Source organism: Moschus berezovskii, chromosome 25, assembly GCF_049115385.1.
Source record: "Moschus berezovskii isolate FMDL1 chromosome 25, NW_MosBer_1.0, whole genome shotgun sequence".
In the NCBI taxonomy this organism is placed as follows: Eukaryota; Metazoa; Chordata; class Mammalia; order Artiodactyla; family Moschidae; genus Moschus; species Moschus berezovskii.
In genome coordinates, this window is record NC_142484.1 from 3,080,926 (window position 1) to 3,107,982 (window position 27,057).

At 55.4% G+C, this 27,057-nt stretch overlaps 1 protein-coding gene across 8 annotated transcripts in view; it reads left to right on the top strand.

Moving 5' to 3' along the window:
* SHANK2 (SH3 and multiple ankyrin repeat domains 2) overlaps nt 1-27,057 on the top strand; it is a 563,601-nt gene that overhangs the window by 89,562 nt on the left and 446,982 nt on the right. For all 8 annotated transcript variants that reach the window (XR_008684376.2, XM_055415278.2, XM_055415277.2 and 5 more), the window contains 3 exons: nt 12,579-12,782; nt 18,395-18,466; nt 20,403-20,511. Coding sequence is in view for 7 of the 8 variants with exons in the window: in XM_055415278.2 (XP_055271253.2) it covers nt 12,579-12,782; nt 18,395-18,466; nt 20,403-20,511 (385 nt within the window). In the remaining variant the exon portion in view is untranslated. The remainder of the gene's footprint in view (nt 1-12,578; nt 12,783-18,394; nt 18,467-20,402; nt 20,512-27,057) is intronic.

A 27,057-nucleotide genomic window follows, 5' to 3' on the forward strand; every position in this document is an offset into this window, starting at 1 on the left:
CCCCTCCTGCTGGGTCCTCCTCCCCCTCCCTCTCCCTGCTCGCTGCACCTACTATGTGCAGGGACGGAGCCCAAGCCTCTGAGCACAGAGCCCAGCCTTGCAGAGGCAGCGAGCACAGTAGGCGCCTTAGTAAACGAGCTGCCCGCCCTGGGTAGGCCCTGCCGCCTCCCATGGCACTGGGGCTCCTGCTTCCTGGAGTCTGCAAGCTCTGCCCAGCATGCCCTTCCCTGCCCTGCCCGCTGGCAGCCCCTGAATCGTCCCTCGAGGTCCAAGCCCCGTTCTGCCTGAGGCACACAAGGGGGACATTCTTTCTACAGTGAATTTGCATGAGGCCCCTGTGGCCACAGTGGGCGCAGGAGACGGGTCTCCCTGGCCGTGGTGCTGTTTCGGGGGCCTTGGAGAACGCAGGAGAGGCTCCCTCTGGGGTGGGCAGGACAGGTGGCAGGGCGGCACGCTGAAGCTGGGTGGGCGGAGCCTGGCTGGGGTGGGGGGCTGCACCAGGCATGGGGGCGTACCCTTCGGGCTGGGCGAGCCTGTACCTGAGCCCCCTGCAGAGTCACGTCCAGGGTCTGGCTGATGGATATGGCGTCCAGGCCCGCTGGGAGGCTGGGAAGGTTTGGTGACCCCAGGAGGGGCCTACCAGAGTCTGGCAGGCGGCGCACAGACCCACAGTCGGGCCGAGTGGGCGCCTCCCGGTGGGGATTCTTGTCTCTTGGAATCAGGTGACTGGGGTCTTAGCGCATGCTGGGTGGGCTCCCCTCCGGGGCATCTCCTTTCTTGTCATCTCTGCTCCTTAGGTCTCTGTGGGGCTGGTGTGCCCGAGAGGACCCCTTACGTTAGAGTTTAGAGAGGAGGTGGGAGAGGCAGGGCTGGGAAGGGTGCAGACTGGGCTGGGGCGGGTGTAGACAGCCTCTGGGAGGCCCCAGTCTGTGAGCTTGAAGGCCCTGCTTGGAAAGGGCCTGGCTGGGATCGGAGGGACTGGGGAGGCCTGCGGCGCCACCTCCTGGCCCACTGGTGCCAGTGCGGCCCTTGGGCTCTGACCGCAGGCCCAGTCTCCTGTGCCTCCGGTCTCCCAGGAAACCCCTGCTCCAGGGAGGGGCCCAACCTGGGCCGCGGGTGCTGTGCCCCGGGGTCATCTCACGACCCCACCTTCCAGGGAGGGCTCGGGAGGACCTGAGCCCTAGAACTGGCCTGGCAGCAGGGCAGGCCCAGCGTTCATTCTTCCGTGTCATCTGACATCTCTTACGGAAGTTACGTGATTATTATAAAAGCTTCAGATCATATGGAAAAGCACAGACGCCAGCTCCAGGAGCGGTTGTCGCTGATGTTTCATGAACATTTCAGACGTGTCTCTCCAAAGGGTTGCAGGTAATGGGTATTCTGGATAAGCACAGACTCAAAGTACACACGCTGTTAATAAAGCAGCCTCATTAAGGTGACTTAATTTGAAAGTAAAAGGAGAAAAAGTCAATGAAGAAAAGCTGGACTTTAGTAATTTTCTTTTCCACAAGAGAGACTGTTTCCAAATGAATCTATCAAGTTAAAAGAAATGATTACAAAAAACACTGGAAGGCTGATCTCTTTATTGGTTTTTATTTTTGATTACAGTATTTTTCCTCTTTTTTTTTTTTGGCTGTAAGGAGCTTAGTGTTCTCTCCCTGTGTATTGGGGGTGGATTAAACTAATTGCTGTAATAAACAGCCCTCCAAACCTCAGGCACCTGACACATAGATGTTGTATTTCTCAGTCCCCTGGGGATTGGCAGGGATGAGGAGGGGGTGGTTCGCATCCATGCAGCCATTCAGGGACTCAGGCTCCCTGGACTCTGGAGTCCTTCTCGGGTCTCTCAGAGGGAGGGAAGGAGGAAACTCCTGGACCACATCTCTCTTCCCGTCTTCCTGTGCTCTTGACCTGCAGCTGACCACATGCTTCTGCACCTGACCCATGCTTTTGACCCATGTACCTGGCCGCAGAGGAGGCTGCAGAACGCAGTTGAGCTCTGAGGCTGGGAAGGAAAAGGTCAGTGTGTGGAGAACAAGCAGCTGTTTGCACGTGCCCACACACACACACAGACACTCACACACTCACACACACACACAGACACACACACTCACACACACGTACACACACACATACACACAGACACACACACTCACTCACACACACATACACACACACACAGACACACACTCACACACACACATACACACTCACTCACACACACACACACTCACACACACACTCACACACACACACACTCACACACACACTCACACACACATACACACACACACACTCACACACACACACATGTGGGGCCTCTCCTCCCCACCTAGCACACACACACACACACTCACTCACACACACACGTACACGTGGGGCCTCTCCTCCCCACCCACCGATTCTTGCTGGTGTGGAGCGCTCTGCCCGGGGTCACCGTCCACCCCACGTGACGCCTGTCCTGCTGCAGCCTTCAGAGCCCTGGGGTCTCAGTCCCTCTCCCAGGGTCACTGCTCATTGTGGGGTGCACAGCGGCCTCCTCTCGTCACTGCTCTGTATTCCGCCCCACCTCTTACGTGGATGGAGCTGACCATCCAGGGTTTTCCCAGGAGGAGGTCTTGGGGGCAGTGCTTCCCCAGTGACCGGCCCGCTGGTCTCACCGCTGGTGGTCGTGATGCTCTTTGAAGTCCATTGCCCGCGGGGGCTGCAGTGAGCGAGGGTCCCGAGTGCCTCTGGCTGCATCCTCTGTGGGCCAGTGCACAGCCCTGTTGCGTCTGCGTTTTTGTGTCAAGAGTATTATTTAATACATATGGCTGACTCAGGATTAGCTCCAGGCTCACGGCCAGCAGCCTCTGACTCACACCTGGAGGAGCTCACCTGACACGTGATCTCTCCCCAAGGCTCATCACTGCCTTCTTGTCCGTGGACACCAGACCCCGCTTCAGCTCTGTGCCTAGGGGCCATTTTAAACCTCAGAACCACCAACAAAAAGCCCCAAAATGCAAAACAGGGCCCTGAATAGACCTGGATAAAGACACTTGTTAATAAGATCGCAGCGGACACAGAAGGGAGCTAGCTGGTCCTCTGCTCAGACCCGGCTGGGGACCGGCATGTCTGCTCTGTGTCTGCAAGTGGTCACAGCGGTGCTGCTCATATCGATTTGAGGTTACCAGTAAATTTTAGCAAGTAGGCAAATCCCCAGATACATAATCCACAAAGAATAAGAACTGTGTACATGGACATGTCAGTTTGTATGTGGTTTTCCTGTGTAATCTTTGAGCCATAGTTCCTGCCCCATGTCACCCCAGACCTACAGGGACGATAGTCTGCTTGCCCTGAACTTGTGCTAGATGTATCTTGTACAGGACTTGATTTTTTTCCTTTACTGGATTCCTAAAGAGTTGACTTCAGTTACTAACCCAGGTGGCTCAGATGGTAAAGCATCTGTCTGCAGTACGGAGACCTCGGTTGGATCCCTGGGTGGGGAAGATCCTCTGGAGGAGGGCATGGCAACCCACTCCAGTATTCTTGCCTGGAGAATTCCATGGGCAGAGGAGCCTGGCAGGCTGCAGTCCCTGGGATCACAAAGAGTCGGACATGACTGAGTTGACAAGCGCCCAGGAAGTGTTTGGTGCCGGCCATTCTGTTTTTCCTGAAGAAGTCTGCTTCCCAGATTTTCCCTTTTTCCCCTTTCTCCCTCTGGGAGCTGTTCTCTGTTTTAATGACAGTTTCCCCTTTTTATTGAAATACAGTTGACTTACAGTGTTGTGTTAGTTTCAGGCTTATAGCAAAGTGATTCAGTTACACACATACATACATCAATATGCTTAAATATCTGTTCTCTTTCAGATTCTTTGCCCTTAAAGGTTATTGCCAAGTTGAGTGCAGTTCCCTGTGCTCTGCTGTAGGTCCTTCTTGGTTGTTTTATGTGTGTGTGTTGGTCCCAAACCCTTAATTTATCCCTCTCCCACCTTTCCCTTTGGTGCCATAAGTTTATTTTCTATGTCTGTGAGTTTGTTTTCTGTATGAGTTCCTTGGTATCTTTTTTAGATTCCACGTGTAAGTGGTATCCTGTGGTGTTTGGTGACTTACTCCACTTAGGATGGGCATCTCTAGGTCCATCCACGTTGCTGCACATGGCGTTATTTCATCCTTTTTGTGGCTGAGTGTATTCCATTGTGCGTCTCCTTTGTACATATATCTGTGATGGGCACGTAGGTCACTTCCAGGTCCCGGCTGTGGTAAATGGCTCTGCAGCTCACACTGAGCTGCACGTGTCTCTTTGAATTGTGATTTCCTCCAGACGCGTGCCCAGGAGTGGGGTTGCTGGATCACATGGTAGTTCTGTTTCTAGTCTTCTCGCGCCTCCGTCCTGTTCTCCGTCGTGCGAGTGCAGTCACTTTTGATACCGGCTTTCCCTCCCCCTGCTGTGTCATCTTTCCCTCTTTGCTTTGGTCGCCCAGCATTTCCCGTTTGTCCTTTCTTTATGGTATTTTCAGGCACACCCGTTCTGACTTCTGGTTGATCCCTGATCACTGTTTGTTTTTGTAGCCCCGCGCTTGCTCTTTTTGGAAATCATTCTTCCGAGTTGTTGTTTGTTTGGAGGAGGTTTCGCGGCTTATTATTTTCCCCTGGCACAGCGTCCTGAGCTCTCTCTTTTCCTAATGGGGTGTGTTTTCATCCAGAGCAGGTGAACCTGTGTCTGATTTTTACATGCCGTCCTTCCTTTTCTCTGTTTCTTTTCCTGCAACACCGCCCTTATTTCTGCAGTTTCTCCTGACCTGCCTCTGGTTTGTCAGTGACTGGAACTTCTGTTTGTTCTGGTCTCGAGAGTGAGTCAGACTTGGGGGTCTGTCTGTTGGCCCCTTTAGACACAAGGCCCGGGGGCAGGGAGTGTTGAGTCTTTTTAGAAGGTCCAGTCTCTCTTTTCTGAGGCTTCCTGGTGCAGGGAGCTGCCCTCTTCTTGTGGAGGGACACCCCGGACACTTCCACTCAGAAGCCCTGCCAGGAGGGGTCTGTGCAGGATAGTCAGCCCCAGGGGGCTCCTTTGTCCCGTCAACCCCTGCTCAGTCAGAGGAAGGAAGAGAAGGACCTTGGGTTCACATCGGTCAAGATTTGAGTATCGTAGTGCATAATGTCTGGATTTTTAGATACTTCCCTTGCAGTCCAGTGGCTAAAAATCCACACTTCCAATGCAGGGGGTGAGGGTTTGATCCCTGGTCAGGGAACTAAGATCCCACATGTCACAGGATGTGGCCAAAAGAAACCCCCAAGAAATACCTGGATTTTTGTCCCCGCCACAAACTTTGGGGGATTCTCCCCTCGGAGGGCTCGGTTTCCCTGGAGTATCCAAGGGGGGTTTCTGGCCATCGGTCATGCCTGTTTAGACTTTGGATACTTTCATTGTTTGGGGTCACTGGGTCAGACTGACTTCACCCCTTCTTGGCCCCCGGGTGCAGCCCTGCTTATCCCGGCGGGGCGCTGGAGTGGGGACCTGGTGACCCCTCCCCGCCGCCCCCGGCGTGGATGGATCCTCACACTGCAGGTTTAACCCTCTGAGCCCCTAGATCCTGTTACTGCTTATCGATACTGGAGGGTTCAGAGACTGGGGAAGCTCTCCCCTCAGATTTCAGGCTCCAGACCCGAGACTGAACGGGAAGGCCGAGGCTGGGGTGAGGACGGAGCTGCTAGGGTGATGTGCCCCTTCTCTGCCGTTTCCCCGAAGAGGGCTGCCCGTGGCCCTGGGCACTCAGAGTCTGCACGCCTGGGGGCCCCTGGCAGGTGTGCAGTGAGCCAGGCGGGCTGGACTTAGAAATGTCCGTGTCCTCCATGGCTTTCCCTGGTGAAAGCCCATCCATCAGCACCGTCCTCCCAGGGAGGCCCTTTTCCTCGCAGGGGGAGGGGCCGTCTGCTAGCCTGCCTGCTGAGAGGTTCTGAGGGCAGCCAGCCAAGCATATGGGACGTCAGGCCAGGCTGTCCCAGGCCTGCTGATGGGGTTAGAAGGTGTTCTGTCCTCAGGTCATGGGCTTTGGGGACCCATAGGGGGCTTCCCAGGTGGCGCTAGTGGTAAAGCATCTGCCTGCCAACGTGGGAGACCCAAGAGACTCAGGCTCGATCCCTGGGTCAGGAAGATCCCCTGGAGGAGGGAATGGCAGCCCACTCCAGTATTCTTGCCTGGAAAATTCCCTGGGCAGAGGAGCCTGGTGGGAGGTGCCTGGTGGGCTACAGTCCGTGGGCTCACAGAGTCAGACACGACTGAGCGACTAAACTGCCAAACCATCGGGAGTTACTGGTGGAGACACACCCTCTCTGCAAAAGGAAGATTTTCTCCAAAGGAAGATCCTTTCAGGGTCTGGACTCCACTCCCGGGGCATAACTGTTTCCAGAACCTTCTGCAGACCACTTCTCTTCTCTTTGCTTTGTCCGAGACAAAGGCCCTGGAGCCTGAGACTAGAAATCCCATGGGTGTGAGCACTCGGGACAGAGCGGCCCTTGTTCCCATGAGAAGGCCCTTGCTTTGGTGATTCCTGGAGGCGGGGACACGAGACCTGCCTGGAATTCCGCCCAGAGGGCTCTTGATGCTGCCGAGCAGGTTCCTCAGCCCCGCGCCCGCCCGTGGCTTCTCAGGGGCCCACGCGGCGGTGCCGCTTCTGCACTAGGTAGGGTCCCTCCCAGGTGGGATCTCTCCCCAGGTGGGGTCTCTCCCCAGGTGGGATTCCCTCCCCAGGTGAGGGTTCCTCCCCAGGTGGGGGTCTCTCTGCAGGTAGGGTCTGGGCATGCTTCTCGGCCCACGTGACCCCTCTTTCTGCATCTCAGTGGGACTGGAGTGTTGAGCTTTGGGTGGAGAGCACTGGTCCTCCTTCCAGGAATGCCCCCTCAGGTCGCTGCACACTCTTGTGATCAGAGTCCTGGGTGTAGGGGGTGCTCAGGTCACGCCGGGTGCCGTCCAGTGGGCTCCCGGGTGTGGCGGGCGGGCACTCCTGCTGTTCGCTGGAGCATCGCAGATGCACAGGGAGCCCACTGTGGGGTTGAGGGTTGGCACGTGTCCATTAACTTGGCCTTTTAAGCAGGAGGCGTGCGCCAACATCAATAGAAACTGTAGCTCTTGTGTTCTTTCTGTTTGGGGCACAGCAAACAGAGACATGGGACCAGCGCTGGCACCGGGGCCCTCACAGTCCTGCCCAGCCCTCCCTGAGTGTGACGTCACACGGACGGCGCAGAATGCAGAGGGCATGGGGATGCGCTCTCTGGGTTCCCCTGGATGTGTGTGGCTTTAGACCCCTTGCCCACCTCCACCTATCCAGTCATTCATCCGATCAGCCAACGATCCATGCATCCGTCTGTCCCTCCATCTGTCCGTCCACTCATTCTCTTTGCCCCGCTGGAATGTATGGTTTGGATGTTTCTCTCTGCTTTGGGCCACCCTGTTAGGTCCTTTGTAGTATGCATTTGGGTCACTGGGTGGGGACAGAAGCGTGGAATCTGGTTCTCTTTGTGGTTTCGTTAATTGGTTGCTAAGGTCAAGGAGAGCCCCCTCCCCCTGGTCCCTGACTCCCCCCTGCCTCCAGTTTCTCTGTGACGTGGTGATAATCAGCCTCACTGTCGTGAAGTGCAGTGGTTTACACCTCACGGTTTTAATCAGGAGATTGATGCATCATCGGTTGTTTAAATCGAAGGGGAAGGTTCCAGGGCTCTCTGGTGAAAGCCCGCGAGAAAGTTGGGCTGGGACCGAGCTGGTTGTCATTCACGTCCTGGGGCGGCTTGCTGAAGGCCGGGAGGACCTTTATTTTCATAATTTCATACGTATCATTAAAGAAATCAAAAGTCTGTTTAACCAGCCCCAGCTTTGTGTGTTGTAAGGATTCTGCACTGCCTCTTCCTGCTAGATGTGGGGCTCACGCTTTGTCTGTGAGCGTGATTGGTGCTGCTCTCGGGAGCTCTGCAGCCCGGATGGCAGATGTCTGGCGTGGTGGGCTCATCTTCTTAAGCTGTGTGTTAATGCCCATTTAAATCCCTTCAAGAAAATAATGCCTGGCTCTGGAATTATCGCACGTCCTGTCAGAAGCTTCGTAAATCCCACATCGTGGTGGGAACACTGTGGTTCAGAGACCACCCTGGGGAAGAGTGGAGCTCTCCTCCCCCACTGCGTCGTGTCCCGGGCTGAGGAGAATGGTCCAGAATGGGCAGAGAGAGGGCATGAACCATCAGTGTTTAATTCTGTGTCAAAGCCGAGGGGGAGGCCCTCGGATCTGTGGTTGGAGTTCTGTGGCTCCCAGTTCTGATGCTCCGCTCACACCCTCCCTTCTAGGTGGACGGACGGGAGCTTGGTGGGCGCAGCGTCTGGCCCCGGGCGCTGGGCCACGCCTCCCCCGTCTCTCTCTTTCCCCTGGAATCCACTTCACGCCCCCCACCCCGGGTGAACCCTCCCAATTCGCAGCTCCATCCTGTGCTGTGGGGCCAAGTTGAAACACCTCAGCCCTCAGGTCCCTTCATTCCAGCCCCGCCTCTGGCAGCTGTGTGATGCTGGGGGCAGCCCTGAGGGTCCAGGGTGTTCCCTTTTGGGCTTGGGGCTGCTGGTGCCTCTGCCAGGAGCATGCGGGGAGAAGATGATGGATTTGACGCAGTTTCTTCGCTGGGCTGGCAGGCACATGGGGAGCACTTTGTGTCTGCAGTCAGCCTCAATCCTCCTCCTTCTCTTAACGTTTCTCGGAGGACCTCTTAGCTGGCGTCAGATCCTCCACTTTGCTCTGTGCTTGCCGGAAATCATAGGGACCTACAAGGAAAATGAACTCACCTCCAGGGAGGGCGTGAGTCTCTGGCGGAGCCCAAGCGAGTGCCTCTCAGGTGCCGGGACCTTGATGGTGCAGGGGACCGTCAGCTGGCCCCTCAGAGGTCACCAGGTCTGCCCACCACTTCATCACCGCGTCAGGGGCAGCTCTCAAAGTTCTATTCTTTGAAAAACGTTATTCTGGTTGGAAATACCCTAACCCGTGGCCACTTGGGCCTTTCTTAGTGTTTGAACATTCAGAAGCACCAGTGTGGCTCCTGGCCGTCACCTTCCTTGGACCAGGCTGTCCTTCTTGGTCCAGGTCACCCACGGTTTTCCCCCTTCTGTATACATCCCTTCATGTGTGACCTGTGACAGCATTTGGCTGTTCTCCACCACGAGTCCAGCCTGACGGATCTTTGTCCACAGCAAAAAGCTTCACTTCATTTGGGCAATTGCATTTGGAAACCGTCCCAGTCACGGTCTGGGGGGCGGGCAGAGGTTCGCAAGTGGCAGGAGAATAGCTAGGCACCCCTTGATGCACCTTGAAACAACTCCTGGCAGGTTCTGTTTATTGAGAGTCTTTGAAATGCATCATGAAAGCATTGAGGAGGCCATGAAACGTGCTTCTTTTGCAATGAAAGACGTGCTCAGAAACAGGGATTTCTTTCAGAATATCCTGCTTTCTTGCTGAAAGCACTGGGCTCTGTTTCCAGCTCCGTATCCGGAATGGGGTGTTGCGGGGGCTCCCGCAGCATGATGACCCCCAAAGGCTTTGTCAGTTCCCCTTCCCTCCCCCTCCTGGCTTTTTCCTGGAGAAGGTCAAGAATGAGCTGACCTTAGTCTCACCTGAGGACTGTGAGCCAGCCGGGGAGGTGATCTGGACGGATACGTAATTCAGCCTGTGTTGTTGATGGTCTTCCCTTGGCCCCCAGACAGCTCACTCTAACGACGCATATTTCACGCAGTGTAATATTTACCGTTCTTTCAAGCTTTGTGTGTTTCAAGCTTCTTACTCCTATAACATCTTACACAACAACCACTGCTATCATCTCCGCTTCTCAGGGCCCAGGACAGATTTGCAGAGCAATTTACTGTCTTACATAGAATTCTCTTGCCACGTTTTTTTTTTTTTCTTTTTTTCAGTTTTGTCTGAGTACTTTTTATTTATTTCTAAAAAAAATTTACAATTTTTATTAGAGTATAGTTGGTCTACAATGCTGTGTTAGTTTCTGCTGTACAGCACAGTGAATCGACCGTATTAAGCATATATATATAATATATATATATATGTCTCTTCCTTTTTGGATTTCCTTCCCATTTACATCATCACAGAGCACTGAGTGGAGCTTCCTGTGCTATACGGTAGGTTCCCACGACTTATCTGTTTTATACATAGTTGAGAACGGTATACGTATGTGTCAGTCCCAATCTCCCAGTTCACTCCACCCCCTTTCCCCGCCTTGCTGTCCCTGCTTTTGTTCTCCACATCTGCATCTGCACTTCTGCTTTGCAAATAAGATCATCTGTGCCATTTTTCTATGGGCTTCCCTGGTGGCTCAGTGGTGGAGAATCTGCCTGCCGATGCAGGAGATGCCAGTTTGATCCCTGGGTTGGGAAAATTCCCTGGAGAAGGAAATGGCGACCCACACCGGTATTCTCGCCTGGAGAATCCCATGGACAAAGGAGCCTGGCGGGTCACAGTCCATAGGGTCTCGAAAGGGTCAGACACGACTTGGTGGCTGAACGACAACATGCCATTTCTCTAGATTCCACATCTGTGTGTTAATGTGCAGTATGATGCAGTATTCATTATCACCACCGTCACCACCATCATCACATCTTCACCTCCACCTCCACCCAGTATCGTCATGATCATCGCGCCCTACTAGATAGACTCGGAGCTCCTTAAGGAGTAGGAACCCTTATCTTTTTGGGGAGGGACGCAGTTCAGCCCTAACAGCACATATTATCTATGTTCTATGTGATGCTTACAACAGACCTCCAAGTTATGTAGTTGGGATGGTTTTCATCACAGAAACAAGGCAACTGCTGAGCGGGTGAGTTTGCCCAGGGTCACAAGGTTAGTGTATGTCGCTGGGTTGTAAACCCAAGCCTTTCCAAGCTCCTGTTCCTGCTAGCGGTTTCTCAGTGGGGCCCTCCTGGCATTTTTGGCGCAGGACAGCCTTTCGTTGTGCAGAGCCAACCCACACAGTGCACGGAGGCAGCCTCCCCAGCTCTGCCTTCTGAGCGGCAGTGGACACCGGGGATCTCTGGGACCACCTGCAAACGCCACACAGACCCCCGGCGCCTGAGTCCCAGCCTGTGCTCTGCTCAGCACCCCCCTGCTGGCAGGTGCCTTTCTGCCGGCCACAGGGGGACTCTCAGGCACTCTGGACGCTCGTGTCTAAGGGAACTGGAGGAGGCCAGCAAGGATTCTCCAAGCAGAATAGCGGAGGGATGCACAGCCCCACTTGGTCACAACTGGGAAAGCTCAGATGGGCTGGGATTTCACAGACACTCTTTTTCCTCAGCTGGAGGTGGCGGGGGGTGGCAGGCAGTTCCTGAAGTGAGCAACCGGCCCCCACCCATCTTGCAGCCCCAAGACGAACTCTGAGCCTTACTCTCTAGTTCAACCTTTGCCATTGGAGAGGGACAGATGGCACATTCATGCCCGTGGGGTCAGGTTTCCTGGCAGTGGGATTCCGGGCTGCCTGCTCCACCAACCTCATTGTTGAGAAGCAGGATCCTCTTACCTCCCGGGAGGCGCGGCCCAGGTCAGGGAGAGAGAAGGGCCTTGGTGCCGCCTCGGGCGTGTGGGCACCCCTGCGGAGACCTGGCTCCAGGCTCATGTGCTCGTCCTGTCCGAATGCTTTTACAGCGAGTAAGCAACGTTTTGAGCCCCTACTGATGGCAGTGCAGTAGAACATAGGTTTAATTCAGTAAAAACTAGAAGTTGCAGTCAGAAGTGGATTCGGCCCAGCACTTGTTTCCTGGCTTGTGGGCAGGTCTCATGGACGGGGCCTGGGAGTGTGACCAAGGCGTGTGTTCTGGTTCCGAGCAGTGCTGTCCTGTTCTTGAGAAGTGTTCACGGCCGGTCTGCGGGAACCGTCTGTACCATTTAACCTTTTCAAAAATTAACTTTCAGGGCAACAGATGCGATTTCTAAGTCAAGCCCTTTCTCCTGATGGCCTTCCTTTATGGTTTGGGAGGGGCTCTCTCAGTGCTTACAGCCCTGACGTTCAGAGTCAGGTGGGTGGGGCACAGACGCCGGTGCCCCGGGCTCTCCCATCAGTGAAGTGAGATGTCCACGGAGAGCCGTCGGTGTAGAAATTCAGCCGTGCTGTAATTTGCTCGAGCCGTGGTCCTCAGTCTGTTTCCTGGACCGGCCGCAGTAACATCACCTTGAAACTTGCAGCTTGTGGTCGGACCCAGACCCACTGCATCGGACACTCTTCTGGGACGGGGTGGGCTCATCCATGTGTTTTAACAGCAGGGAAGTTTGAGAAGCTCTGTCCAAGTGAGAGAACTGCCCAAGGCAGGCTGTGATGGTAAGTGATGACCAGAAAACACAGCTGGTCCCAGAGATTGGAGCCAACAGTGAGAGCCCGGGCCCTGGAATCGGTGATTCCCTCTGAGCTTTTCCACTTTTATATTTGCCAAGGAAACCAGAAGGTCATGGTTTTCACCGTAAAGCCAGGGAGTCCAGAGCTCAGAGGAGGCCCCAGGATGGAATGGAGGCCCCTTGGGCATCTCTGGCCACCTGCCCCGGGGTCTTCCTGCTAACCAGGGGTCTTGTCCTCCCCTGCAGAAGTGCATTCGATTCAACCCGGATGCGACGGTGTGGGTTGCAAAGCAGCGGATTCTGTGCTCGCTGAACCAGAGCCTGAAGGACGTCCTGAACTATGGGCTGTTCCAGCCGGCCAGCAACGGGCGCGACGGCAAGTTCCTGGACGAGGAGCGGCTGCTGCGCGAGTACCCACAGCCCGTGGGCAAGGGCATCCCATCCCTAGAGGTACTACTGCCCAGAGCCGGCGTGATGGAGCAGGGTGCGGGGGTGTGGGAGGCGCCTTCCCAGACTCCGGGTTTGACTCCTACCCAGAAATCACTCTTAACTCAATAGTTTGCATTCGTGAGCTCGCAGGTGATTCTGTCCTGGTCTGCAGACCAGGTGGCACCCGTGGTAAAGAACCCACCTGCCAGTGCAGAAGAAGACGTAAGAGATGCGGGTTGGATCCCCAGGTCGGGAAGGTCCCCTGGAGGAAGGCAGGACAGCCTACTCCAGTGTTCTCACCTGGAGAATCTCATGGACAGAGGAGCCTGGCGGGCTACAGTCTATAGGGTTGCAAAGAGTTGGACACGATTGAAGTGACTTAGCCTGCACACATGCCACATTTAGCCATTTGTTTTCTCACTGTGGATCGGACGAACCTGTTGGAGGGACGTCCTGCTGCAGGGATGTCTTGCTGTGAGCGAACCGTGGGTCTGACTCAAGCTTATGTCCCCGGGACCTTTGAGTCTGAGGGTGCAGAGTGGGGTTAGCTTCTGCCCCACTGAGTCTCTCCCTGGCACGGGGTGGCCGACAGCCGTCCAGCTGTTGTCAGAAGCATGAGTCTCAGGAGCGACCAGGGGCTGTTTGAGCCTCTGTGGCTGGTCAGGTGCTCCTGGGTGGGCGGGCTGCCTCGTGATGTTCGGGGGCATCCACTGGCAGCCTCACATCCACAGAAGGCGTGTCCCCAGACCCTTCCCCAGGGGAGCCCAGGTTTAATATGGAATTCCCACATCGTGTATTTTTAAAAATTTTTTAAATTATGAAAGTATGATAGCACATTTACAGGAGACTTGGAAAATACAGCACAAGGTTACATAGAGTTCCACAATATGTTGCAATTATTTTTTAAGTAGATAAGTTAAGATTTTTTAGTTGGAGTTTCAATATCAAGCTCTCAAAAATTAACAGAATGAAGACAGGAAAGTAGAAGGCTACAGTAAACCTGAAGAAAACCACGACCAATTCAACAGAATTAAGATTTATCCGATTTTCACACAGCAGCGGGATACAGATTCTATTCGAGTTTTTTAAATTGAGTTTTACTGAAGTACTGCTGAGCTGCGGCGCTGGGTCAGTCTCAAGTATACAGCAAAGTGAATCGGTTATTCATTGCACATACCCGCTCTTTTATAGTCTTTTCCTGCAGAGGCCGTTGCAGAGCGCCAAGCAGCGCTCCCCTACTGCGCAGTAGGCCCTTGTTAGTCACCCACTCCATGTACAGAGGTGTGTCGGTCAGTCTCCAGTGCACCCCTCCCCCCCAGTGGGAGGAAACGTGGGCGTCTCTACAGGCGCCACACGTCCCCCTCGTCATCACGTGATGGTGTTTTTCAGCCTGGTCGACTGTGGGAGCCGGGAGTGGCATCGTGGGTGGCATCTGGGCCACCATAGAGGTTACTCTGAAGTCACAGACTTCATGGACCGAGGCTGCACCTCACCCGCACGTTCCCAGGCCTGATGGGGACTTCAAAGCTGAGGTTGTGTGATCCCCAATGCGCCCTGGGCCAGGGAGAAGGTTTCCTGCAGAGGAAAAGCTGACATGCCTCTCAGGAGTCAGGTGGGCCCCTGTCCCGGCCTCGGTTTGCTCATCCATGAAGTGGGAATCCATCGACCAACCCCTTGTTGGGGGTCTGCCTGCTCAGTACCAGCCCTTTCTCGACACAGAACAGTCAGGGTTCTGGTCTGATGAAGCTTACACTCTGTGGGAGGGGACAGGCCAGGAACAGTAAACACACAGCTCCTTTAGGGGCTGATAATCCATAAAGACAGTAAAACAGGTGGGAACAGGAAGTTCAGAGCCTACTCTTGATCGGAAAGCATTTTGGAGAAGGCTGGCCCATCCCATCCCCCTGCCCCTGAATAAGAGGAGGCCCGGGAGAGCCTGGTGGAACTGGGCAGGGCTATGTCCTGGCTTTCAGAACAGCTGGCACCTGTGTCCTTTGGGGACCATGGGAGCTGGGGCTGTGACCTCAGACAGCCTGGGTCCCGTCCTGGCCGCTGAGGGACCCTGAGTGTTCCCCATGCCCAGCCTCTCTGAGCCGCGGATCCCCAGCTGTGAAGGCAGGGGACGTTTGGGCTGCCTTCTGCAGGGCTGTGAGGCTCGGGTGAGCTGCTCCGCAGCTCAGTGCTCTGAGCACATGGCCTGGGGACGGGCGAGCCCGAGCGGCGCTGCTGCAGCTGCCCCTGCTGTCCGCTCTTCCTGTCGTGGAAGTGTCATTCACACGTGCCTTCGTTCATCTCCTTGGACCATCGTCTTGCCGGGTGATCCGCTGTGCGGGGCTGAGCCGGGCCTGGCGGCGGACATGCCAGGGGCAGCGTGGATCTGAGCCTTGGATCGTTGCAGTGGGGCACGGTTGGCTGCCTATGACGCGTGGAGAGAAGGGCAAGAAAAGGACATGTGTTTCTGAGCCTGGGTCCTCTGTAGCCACACGTTGCAAACGATTGACTCTGGAAACGGGCATTCTCCTGTCAGCGCTCACCCTCCTGCCGAGAGATGTTATCGACCCGAGCGTGTTTTTTTATAACTGGAAGAAGCACCCACTGACTTGAAGTCCTACAGATCCACCAAGTTAGCAAACTGTTATATTCTCTCATGTCACTCCCAGGGGCTTCCCAAGTGGCTCAGTGGTAAAGAATCTGCCTCCCAATGCAGGAGACGTGAGTTCGATCCCTGAGTCGGGAAGATTGGAGGAGGAAATGGCCACCGACTCCACTCTTCTTCCCTGGGAAAATCCCACGGACAGAGGAGCCTGGTGGGCTACAGTCCATGGGGTCGTGAAGAGTCAGACACGACTTACTGACTGAGCAGAGGCACTCGCATGCAGCTGCGTCCCCAGGGCCATGGGTGAAGATGGCTGGAGAAAACAAGCAGTCTCCACTTGGGTGAGGATAAGCAATAGGGAGGTTTCACAGCCGTTCCCAGAACGTGGTGTCCCGGTTGACTCTAGAACCAGAGGGGCAGAATCCTAAAACGGCCTGCATCTCCTCCCACAAGGTCAGCTCAAGAGGATGGACGCTGACTGTTCTCGACAGCACACAGGATCCAGGAGCTGGGTGCTGCCTGCGTTTCACAGGATTTTCTGATTACACTGGTTTATTTTGGCACCTAAAAAAAAAGAACAGGTTTCAGTCTGTGGCACCGAGGACTGTGGTTTCTTACGGGATTGCTCTTTTGTTTGGAGTTGGGGGGAGGCCATAAAAAGGGGTCACTCTGGAAACTTGAATGGAATCAGTCCTTTAGAGTTAGCTCACCCGCTGCTCTGAGCCTTCATGTCACGTCCATGGTTATTTAAACTCAAAGGAACTGGGAGCGGGAAGGGTGAGACATCGCTTGCCCAGCTCTGGTTCTGGGCCAGGAAGCTCACGTTCCTTCCCCGGGCACCCTGGGAGCTCTGTGTGTGACCCCCGTGTGACTGACAGGGAAGCGGAGGTTCCGGTGAGGCAGGTGTTCCGCCCACGACTCAGCTGCTAGTGAAACGGGGCAGGACCGTGTGGTCCAGGCCCACATGTCCTCTGCCTGACCTTTGCCTGTGGAAACACTTTAGCCAAAGAATAAGTTTAATCAGAGACACGAGAACATGCGGAAGCAAAGGGACGCACTCAAAGGAGATCGAATAGTAAAGGTTAGTCTCTCGGGAAAGTCAGGGACTTTCCGTTCTTCCTCAAGGACTATAGATGCTGTTCTGAGCTATGTCCTGGGAGCTGTCTTTTAGGTACTGAAACCCCCACCAGGTGGAAGAAGTTAAGTACACGACGACCAGACTGTAGCCGTCACATTCATCCTTGCACGTGTGTGTGCTAAGACTTCAGTCGTGTCTGACTCTTCCTGACCCTCATCTGTAGCCTGCCAGGCTCCTCTGTCCGTGGAATTCTCCAGGCAAGAGTACTGGAGTGGGTTGCCATGCCCTCCTTCCCGACCCAGGGATCAAGCCCGCGTCTCTTACATCTCCCACACTGGCAGGTGGGTTCTGTATCACTAGCTCTGCCTGGGAAGCCCAGCTGTGACATAAGCTGCCACAGTTCCGGGAACTGGCCTCAAAGAAATGGGAACAAACCTACCCTTGGACAAAAGACTGCTGCTGCTAAGTCGCTTCCGTTGTGTCCGACTCTGTGCAACCCCATAGACGGCAGCCCACCAGGCTCCCCCGTCCCTGGGATTCTCCAGGCAAGAACACTAGCTGTACCAAAAACAACCAAGATGATGCTGGTCATCAAACAACCACCGATGACCCATTTCAAGATGCCTGTCAGAGCTGATTGTCCATGTCGCCCCCTCCCTCCGTTGGTGAAAGCTCTTGCCCACCGACTGTTCAGGAGGGGAGTCCTCCTTTGAAGAGGCACCTGGCCCCCACGCCCGGTTGCCAGCATCCAAAATCAAACAAACTCCCCTTTCCACCAGCCTGGCCTCTTGATTGGCTTTGAATGGCGAGCAGCTGGGCCCCACTTTTGGTTACCCTGGGACAGTGGTGGGGCTGGAATTGGAGCCATGTCTTGACCTAGAAACCTAATGATGCCCAAGCTGCCAGCATCTTCCCAAACCCACCCTAGTGCGTCTACTACAGAAGCGTCCGGGGCACCTGGGAGAAGCGGGGCATCAGGCGGGTCGCTGGGGATTCAGAAGCAGCCTGCAGCCCACTGTGCCCTCCTGGGCACCACCATTGCACCTGCCCAGGGTGCACCCTCTGTCCCGTCTCCTCCAGGTTAGCGGAGACACTGACGTTTGAGGGAGTGAGGCTGAGCTCAGAGGTCCCAGGTGGAGACTGCGCGCAGGCGGCTTCACCAGGCTGGGGATTCTGTTCAGTCGCTCAGTCGTGTCCCAACTCTGACCCCCATGGACTGCAGCACGCCAGGCCTCCCTGTCCTTCACCATCTCCCGGAGCTTGCTCAAACTCATGTCCATTGAGTTGGTGATGCCATCCAGCCATCCCATCCTCTGTCATCCCCTTCTGCTCCCACCTTCAATCTTTCCCAGCATCAGGGTCTTTTCCAGTGAGTCGGCTCTTCCCATCAGGTGGTCAGAGGACGGGCGCTTCAGCTCCAGCATGAGCCCTTCAGTGAACATTCAGGGCTGGTCTCCTTTAGGATGGACCGGACGGATCTCCTTGCAGTCCAAGGGACTCGCAAGAGTCTTCTCCAGCGCCGCAATTGGAAAGCATCAATTCTTCGGCCTTCTAACGTGTGTTTAATAAAGGTGGCCGATGCTGGGGACATGGCCGGTGTGAGAAGTAGGTCCCGATTTGGTGCCTCGCGGGCAGCAGGGAGACTGGCTCACTGACCCAGGAGGCAGAGGCGAGCAGAGAACACTGGGCTCCTGGGGGCTCGTCCCTCCGGATTGCTCTCCTTCCTCTTAGGGACTTTCCGGCAGCATCTCTGCAGGAGTTGCTCGTGCGCTGTTGCAGCCCCTGCGCTTCGAATACGAACGGTCTGTTTAACGCCGCAGGGTTTGCTCGGGAGCCCCTGCCGTGGGTGAGATGGCCACGGAAGAGGCCGGCTCTTGCTCTCTGTGGCCAGCCATGTGAAATCCTTACCTGGTTTTCTTTTCTTCTCCCTACCCTGCCCTGTTTCTTTGTCTGTGTCAGTTTCGCTACAAGAAGCGGGTGTATAGACAGACCAACCTGGACGAGAAACAGCTGGCCAAGCTGCACACTAAGGTAAGCGAGCGGTGTTTGTGTCAGCTCGTGGCGCCGTTCCTGTGGCATCGTCTTCGGAGATCAGGGCAGTTCTCGGACAGAGGTTCTTCTTCCCGGCAGATGTTGGGGCTGAAGAGGCCCCAGCAGCCGCCAGAGCTCCGTTAAACACCGCCGACGTGTCCTCCCGTGTGAGGCAGGCTCGGTAGATGCCCGTGCAGAAGGGAAGTCGCGTCATTGAGAGGAGACTGGGACCTGCTTTCCACCCACCTCCCCCTGGTGTTTCTGGAAGGTGGGGGTGGCCATTCCCTCTGAGCTGTTGCTGACCAGACAGGGGACAGACCGTGGTAGGTGTCTGCTGCTGCCGCCCTCGTGATTAAAGTGCTGTTTACATAAGCTGCTCGGAGGCCAGACTGCTGCGCAGGGGCGGCAGGGTAGAAGGAGAGAATTAGCAAAGATCCACGGGCTGCTGTGCAGACACGGCTGTGCCCTGCCAGGGATGCTGTGCGTGTCCAGGGTGCACAGGAGCTGGAGCGTGTGGCGGGCACGTTGCCCAGCACAGAGGACACAGTGTGATGCCCAGGGATGCCCTCCCCGCGCCCCTCCCCTCCCCAGGGAGTCTGGAGCATCTCCTGTGGAGCTCAGGGAAGGCCAGCATTGGGTCGCTGCCTGACAGCTTCCCCGAGCCGGCTCTGACCTGCCCAGGTGAGTTCACCTGGAGCCACAAGCACACAGGGGGCCTCCCTGCCCTTCTGGGTCCCCCGGTTTGTGTTTCATCCCCCGTTCGTGTCAGGCAGGACGTGAGGATTTTCACCATGTTCAGTGGGTTGTCGGCTGCCGGTTGGTTATTTTTGTGCTCAAGTTGTCCAGACGTGGCTGGTGGCCCTTCCGCCTGGCTCTCCACCCCCTGGGCGTGTCCCCACTATGCTTTCAGTGCTGGCGGTTTTCAGGCACAGGACAGTCAGGCTGCTCTTGGACTTTCTCTGCCCAGCCCTGGGAGCCACCCGCACAGGGGTGTTTAGGCTCCAAGTGTGGGCACTTCTGATTTTTTAATTACCCTCCAGTGTGTAGATGAAAGTGATGAAAATGTGTTTGTGCCTAAAATAATGTGGATTAGTAAACAGCAGTGAAGGTGTCCGTGTCACCAAGTGTGTCCTCTGTCCTTGGATATTTGTGAATTTGTATTCTCACAGTGTGCAGAAAGCGTCCAGGTGGAGATCCAGCCCGTGTCCCTGGGCTGAAGGGTCCAGGGGCTTCGGGGTGTTTGGGGGGGAGGGGTGTGGAGTGGAGGCAGAGGACTGGCCAGCCAGAGCCTTAGGTTCATCCGACAGGGCTATCTTGGATTCCGTGATTACGATCAAACAGCCGGGCTGTCTGCCTGATGGACGGATGATCATTATTTCCCTGCAGGTGTGGCTGGCGGCCCCGACAGGGCTGAGCCCCTGGTTGTTCTGATCTCTTGAGGAGTGACTGTCTCCTTCACCTTGACTTGCTCAGATTAAGCCAAGTGAGCTGTGTCCTTTTGCTCCCCATTGAGCCTGCCACTTTAGAGATTAAGAAGCGCAAATACCAGTCCCTGGGCCTCACTCACCAGGAACGAAGTCGGAAGACCCGGGGTGCGCCCTGGAAAGTGTTGTTTTCAAAGTGGTCCAGGATGCTCAGCCTTCTGAAAGTGAAGAAACGTCCTGTGACTTTATGCAAGGACAGGAATCGGTGGGGGGTTTCCAGAACATTCATCCAGGGTGAGCTGATGGCATTTTCCATGTACTGGGCTCTGAGCTTGGCCCTGGGGTTCCAGACACACAACAACACTACCTGGTGATCCTGGGGTCTGCAGTGGGGCCCCATCGAGCGGTATCTCTCCTCCCTGGCTAGGAGGCCAATGTACCCCCTAACAAGGAGCCTTCCCGTGGTCTGTAGAGATATTTCTCCGTAAAACCACTTTTACTTTTCTCTCCAGACCAATTTGAAAAAATGCATGGATCACATCCAGCATCGGTCAGTGGAGAAAATTGTCAAGATGCTGGACCGAGGCCTGGATCCGAATTTCCACGACCTGGAGACTGGAGGTAGGGCTGGTTGGAGAGACTTGGGGAAAGCTCCCTAAAGCGTGGGCTCAGGGAGACGAGGCGATGCTGCCGCTCAGGCTCCACGTGCACACGAGCGTCAGCCTTTACTGGGTCTTGATTGCTTTCTCGCCGCTCCAAGGGCCTGTGTTTTACCTGGAGTTGCCAGCAGTTGGGCAGCACCTGGCAGGCGGAAGGTGCTCAGTACGGGTCTGAGTTCAATAAGTGAATGAAGGGATAACAGAGCTGCTGTCTCCTGCCCTGGAAGACGGGCGTGCACTCACAGGTGTCTAGCTCCCCCCGCTGGAAACCAAGTCTGTATGCGTGGGGCCTCGATCACATGTGGGATAGAACCGTACAGGCCGCCACCCTCCAGCTGATTGACCTTGGGGCTGGACGAGCCTTTCTATTTTTTACCAGTTCCAAATGGGCACTTTTACTGAATCTTCTCTTTTCTCTTTTGGTTTCGGGCTTTATGGCTAAGCAATTGACACAAAACCTTGCATTAATTTTCAGTGTGAGGTGTAACGATTTGGTTTGTAGATACACTGGCGAATGATCACTGCAACACATCTAGTTAATATCCAGCCCCACCCACAATTCCACTTTTTGTTTTTCTTATGATGAGAACTTTTAGGAGCTACTCTCTCATTGTTGTTCAATCACCAAGTCACGTCCAGCTCTTTTGAGACCTCGTGCACTGTAGCCCTCCAGGCTCCTCTGTCCATGGAATTCTCCAGGCAAGATACTGGAGTGGGTCGCCATTTCCTTCTCCAGGGAATCTTCCCGACCCAGGGATCGAGCCTGCTTCTGCTTCTTCGGCAGGCAGATTCTTTACCACTGAGCCACCAGGGGAGCCCATCTGCTTTCTTAGCCACTTTTAAATATACACAGAGTGTTTTTTCTGAGCCGTACAATGCCATGTGGCATGCGGGATCTTAGTCCCCCAACCAGGGGTTCAGTCTGTGCCCTCTGCGTGGGGGATGCAGAGCCCTGACCACTGACCCTCCGGGGCCTCCTGACGGCACAGCATGATTAACTGTAGTCCCCGCGCTGCCACGGCATCCATGCCACTTACTTATCTTACAGCTGGAAGTCCGGACCCCGCCTGCTGCCCACCCCCGCCTCCTGCCCGGGGCAGCCAGCAGTCTGCTTCGTGTCTCTTGTGAGTTTGGTTGTTTTAGACCCCACGTGTCAGTGAGATTGTTCAGTGTGTGTCTTTCTCCGTCTGACTTACTTCACCACAGCGTCACAGCCTCACGGTCCATCTGCATCCTTGTGAATAGTGGGGTTTCCTCCTTTCTCATGGCTGAATAATATTCCATCTGGGGGCCAGGCAGTTTCTTTATGCTGGGAGCTATCCTGTGCATCGAAGGATGTTTATGGCTTCCTTGGCTTTCACCCATGAATGCCAGGAACTCCCCCACCAGCTGTGGCCACCAAAGATGTCTCCAGACGTTATGCAGCGTCCCCTGGGGGGAGGCACCGTCGCCCCAGGGAGAGCCCTGTGCCCACGGGACACGTGAGCTCAACCAGTGGAAGTGAGGCTGTTGTGAGAGCCGAGAGCAGCTCAGGTGAGGGTCTCCATGGCAACTTAGGGCTCCCCCTCCACCTGGCAGGTGGGTGATGCTGAGCAGAGAGCATTCGCCTTGGACTCAGCGAGCACGGCCTCCCTCCCCTCTCCTCCTGGGATGGGGCAGCGCGCCCTCCCCGTGTCAACGTCACATACACAGGTGGCCCTCACAGTTCCTGAAGCCACGGCAGGTGTGTTTGCCAGCCGAGGAAGGGAGCTTTCTGATCACTCTGGCGGCTCCTCTGACCCCGATGCTGGGCAGGACCCACCCCTGTGCTCCTCCGGCTGTGTCGGTCCCGTCCACACAGAGGTGTCCATGCTGGGACCACTGTCAACGCCTGTCCCCTAAATTTAGCTGCGCAGCGAGAGTGCAGGGCTGCTGGCTCATCAGTGACACAGCTTCAGTGCCCCAGTGCTGTGGGACAGGACAGCGGCAGTGGGTACTTGGAGGGGTCAGGAGATCGCAGGCCTAGACGGGGGTGAGTGCAGAGGCCTGGCTGAAGGTGAGCAGGTTACCAGCCCAGCGGACGTGGTGAGACGGCGAATCCCGGGGGGTCTGTGTGCTGGGGCGGAGGGCAACATGGACAAGCCGGGCTCCCGGCTGTCCTGATGGGTGATGTGGGCATGAGGCTAAGGGGGGCTCCTGTGGGTGGGGACCCCTGGAGGAGGAAGCTGTGCCATGCCAGCAGGGGGCTGACCTTCTAAGGGCAGGGTTGGTGAGGTGAGGCCCCAGGGCTGGGGAGAAGGGCGTGTCCCAGGCGGCAGGTGGGGGAGTGGCCTCTGTGAAGAGTCTAGATGGAGAGCAGGGGGCAGCAGGGGTGGGCATTCCATCCGCAGGGGAGGCAGGGCTGGCATTCCGTCCGCAGGGGCGGCAGGGATGGGCAACAGGAGTTCTGACTCCCAGGGTCTGAGCACCAGGCCAGGGTTGGGGGCAAACAGTAAGCACATGCTGGTTCTGGCCCCGTGGTGAGCGGACTGCTCCTCTGGGCCTGGTCATCTAGGCTGACGCCCAGCTTGTGGCGGGGTGGGGGGGTCGGGTCCATCATGGTGACGTGGTTCCCGGCACTGAGGCTTGGACCACAGACGGGTCTGTGGGTTCTTGAGCGTGAACCTGAGCCTTCAAGGACAGTCACAGACCTGAGCCAGGCCTGGGGTCTGTGGTCCCTGACCGGGCTTCTCTCCTTGGGTGGCCTTTGGCCCCTCTTGACCTGGCTGCATCCACAGCTGTTTCCTGATGGTTCTCTGGGCTGAGTACCACCCCTCCCACTGGCTCCTTCCCACCGTGAACCAAGCCTGCCAGCGTCTTGGGATTCCAAGAGTTTGAAGTGACTGTTATTCCAGAGCTGACCCTAACGGAGCTTCTAACAACATGTCAGCGTAGGCCCCAGATTGCTTCCAAACCGGGGTCAGTGGGCATTCTCTTGGCCTCCCGCTGGAGTTTAAAATGCTGTCCTTGGATTTCCCTGGTGGTCCCACAGTTAGGAATCTGCCTGCTGATGTGGGGGGGGGGGGCACAGGTTTAATCCCTGGTCTGGGGAGACCCCACGTGCTGTGGAGCAGCTAGGCCCATACGCCACAGCTGCTGAAGCCATTGTGCCCCAGAGCCCATGCTCTGTGAAGAGAGAGGCCCTGCATTGAGAAGCCCACACTCCAGGGCTGGAGAGAGCCCACGCCCAGCAACGGAGACCCAGCGCAGCCAGAAGTAAATCAAGGTTAAAAAAAGCAACCAAACAAACAAAAAAATAATAAGTCCTTGTGATGATGGATGGAGTCATCGTGAGAGCAGATGGATTGGAGCCTCGGGGACGCAGGAAGGAGGAAGACAAAGGGGGATATTCCCTACTCTCCCCTGAAATTGAAAAAGGCTCAACCTGCCTGCAGCAACCCATGGAGAAGGTGGCATTGGGTCAAATAAACGCTGGGGTTTCCCAAACCAGCCCCGTAATGACGGCCTCTGGACTCACTGAGCTGGAAGAGCCAACTCTGAGAAACCCGTTTTCCCCTCCAATCTGTATAAACTAGTGCCTGGAAAAGCACAGACTTAAGGGCAGGGGCTCCAGCAAAGGCTGAGACCAGGCTTCCTGCCAGCAGGTGGGGGAGCAGGGGCAGGACCCTACCTCCTGGGCAGACGGTCCTGTTCCAGGACGTTCCAGGGTCTCAACAGTAATCAGAGGATATGGGGTGGGTGGTTTCTGGGGGAGTCTGGGTAGATAAATTATAAATTTTTATTTATTTTCACTTTCAACATTTAAAGCAGAATTATTGCCCAGCTTTCACAGTGAGGCTGCCAAATGGTACCTTTCTACATCAGTTTTACTTCTTGTAGCTGCTAGTCTCTGTATAGCAGACTTTTCCCTTCCCCCAAAAGTGAGATTGTCAGTCGCTCAGTCGTGTCCCACTCTCTGCGGCCCCCTGGGCTATCGCCCGCCAGGCTCCTCTGTCCAGGGGGTTCTCCAGGCAAGAAGACTGGAGTGGGTTTTGCCATTCTCTTCTCCAAGACATCTTCTCAACCCAGGGATTGAACCCGGGTCTCCTACATTTCAGGCAGATTCTTTACTGTCCAAGCCACCTTAGATGTTATTTTTTAGAGTAGTTTTAGGTTTACAGAAAACTGAATGGAAGGGACAGGGGTTCTGTACAAGCACTCCCCTCCCACGGCCGACGTCTGCCATCAGTGTGGCCGGCTGATGAGCCAGTGTTGATGCCTTAGTGTTAACTCCAACCCACTCCCATCAGGGTCCCCTTGGCGTTGTACATTCTGTGGGTGCAGGCAAGCATGTACGCACACGTATCCACATCGAGCAGAGTTCAGTTTTACTGCCCGAAGAATCCTCTGCGCTCTGCCTGTCCATCCCTGCCTCCACTAACCCCTGGCAGCCACTGTTCTTCCTACTGAATCCGTAGTTTGGCTTTTTCCGGAATGTAATGTGCTTGGAATCGCAGAGTGTGTGGCCTTTGCAGAGCGGCTTCTTGCACTTAGTCACAGGCATTTACATTTCTTCTGTGTCTTTTCATGGTTTGATGGCTCATTTTTTTATTATAGTCTATTCACAATGTTGTGCCAAACTCTGCTCTCCAGTGAAGTGACTCAGCTTTACACATATAGACGTTCTTTTTTTATATTCTCTTCCATTATGGCTTAGCCCAAGATATCGACACAGCAAGAGCTCCCTGTGCTGTACAGGAGGACCTGGTCCACCCATCCTGTGTTTAATAGTTTGCATCTGCCCGTCCCACACTCCCAGTCCTTCCCTCCCTCCTTGGTGCCCTTTTAGTTCCAAAGAACATTCCACTGTCTGGTGCGCCACAGTTATTTATCCATCCACCTGCGGAGGAGCACCTTGGCGGCTTCCAAGTGTTAGTGATGAAAGTTGCTATAAACGTCCATGCAGGTTTCCGTGTGGACAGATCTGACGGTGATCAAGCACAGTGGGTTTCTGGTTTTTTGTTTTTTAAAGTCAGCGGTCTTAGGGCCATTTTTAGAAATTACTTGGTTATCTGATTTCGGCTGTGCTGGGTCCTCGGTGCTGTGCACGGGCTTTGCGCAGCTGCCGTCAGCGGGGGCGGCTCTCCCATGGGGGTTTGTGGGCTTCTCATTGCGGTGGCTTCTCTCGTTGCGGAGGACGGGCTCCAAAGCGTGGACTTTAAGTAGTCTCCGAGCTCCCGGAGCAAGTCATCCACTGCAGCCCCAGGGAGGCAGAGCACCCCCAGCCCCTGCTTTATTCCAGGTCAGATGCTGCGCGGTCGTCCTCCGCAGCTCTGATGATCCCAGGGTGAGCCCATGTCCTGGCGGCTCCTAGCTGAGATCTGTGGCTTCCTCAAAAGCAAGCCACCGAGAGGCAGAGTCCGAAGGAGAACCAGACTTCACTCCCGGAGCAGAGAGATGGACGCGGCTTCCTTCCCAAGTGCAGGAAGTGCAGTGAGGATGCCTGCTGCAACCTTGCACGTGGGCTGCGTGTCCTGGGGGCGCTCCCGGGCTGAGCGTGGGGGCCCGCGCGGGGCAAAACGGCACTTCTGGACCAAGGGACGCAACGGAGATAATTAAACCCGGAGGAACAGCCTGTCAATTAAAACAAAGCAGCCCGGGTTATTCCGACTGTCTGGTCCCCTTTCGGATGGAAATTTGATTAGCTAACAGTGAAAGTAGCCAAAAGAAATAGACTCGTCCAGTGGGATCTTGGCTCATCTCCTGCTTTGGTGGGAACCTCTGGGACGAGATGGATGGTGTTTCGAGCCCTGAAATTAACAACTGGAGCAAAACTTAGGGCTTTTATTTTGTGCTGTCTTCCCAAACTTGAAAGTTAGCCCAGGCACAGCGAAGATAGGGCTGTAATAAAGCTAGAAACGTCTCTCAGCCCTGGAAGAATCTTGATGAGAAGTAGAAATTGAATATGCATTGATTGGACTGGTTTTGTAGAGCCCCTGCGGTGAGTCCCGGCCTCATTTCTGAGCTCCAGTGATGACATTAGCTTCCAGGCGGTGGAAACTCATCATCTGGGCCAAGATGTGCCTGGCGCTGCCACGTTCCCCTGCCCAGCTCCCTCACGGCCCAATTAGAAGGTGCCTTGGGCAGTGGATCCTGGTTTAACAATGATGGTGGTCCTTCGGTCCACATTCCTGCTGTCTCGTCCTCGCCTGTGAATGAGTCCGGTGAAATTCCCCAGAAGTAACAGCACCTTGAGGACACAGTCCTGGGACCTCGTGAACATCAGTCCGCAGAGGGTCCGAGATGCACTAAGTACCCGGTTCCGATGGAGGCCGCCTGAGGGCCGCCGAGCCGTGACCCCGAAGACACCTGGATGCTTGTGGCTCGTCAGGTGCGGTTTCTGGTTCGGAGAGACCAGCGTTCAAGTGAGAGCTGCAGCAGCACATGTGACCCTTGCCGACGGTTCTCGTTTGTAACCCGCCGTGTTTCAGAAAGCATCATACGTGGGCTCACAAAGTGAGGCCTGTGCATTGCTCTTCTTCCCTTGGCA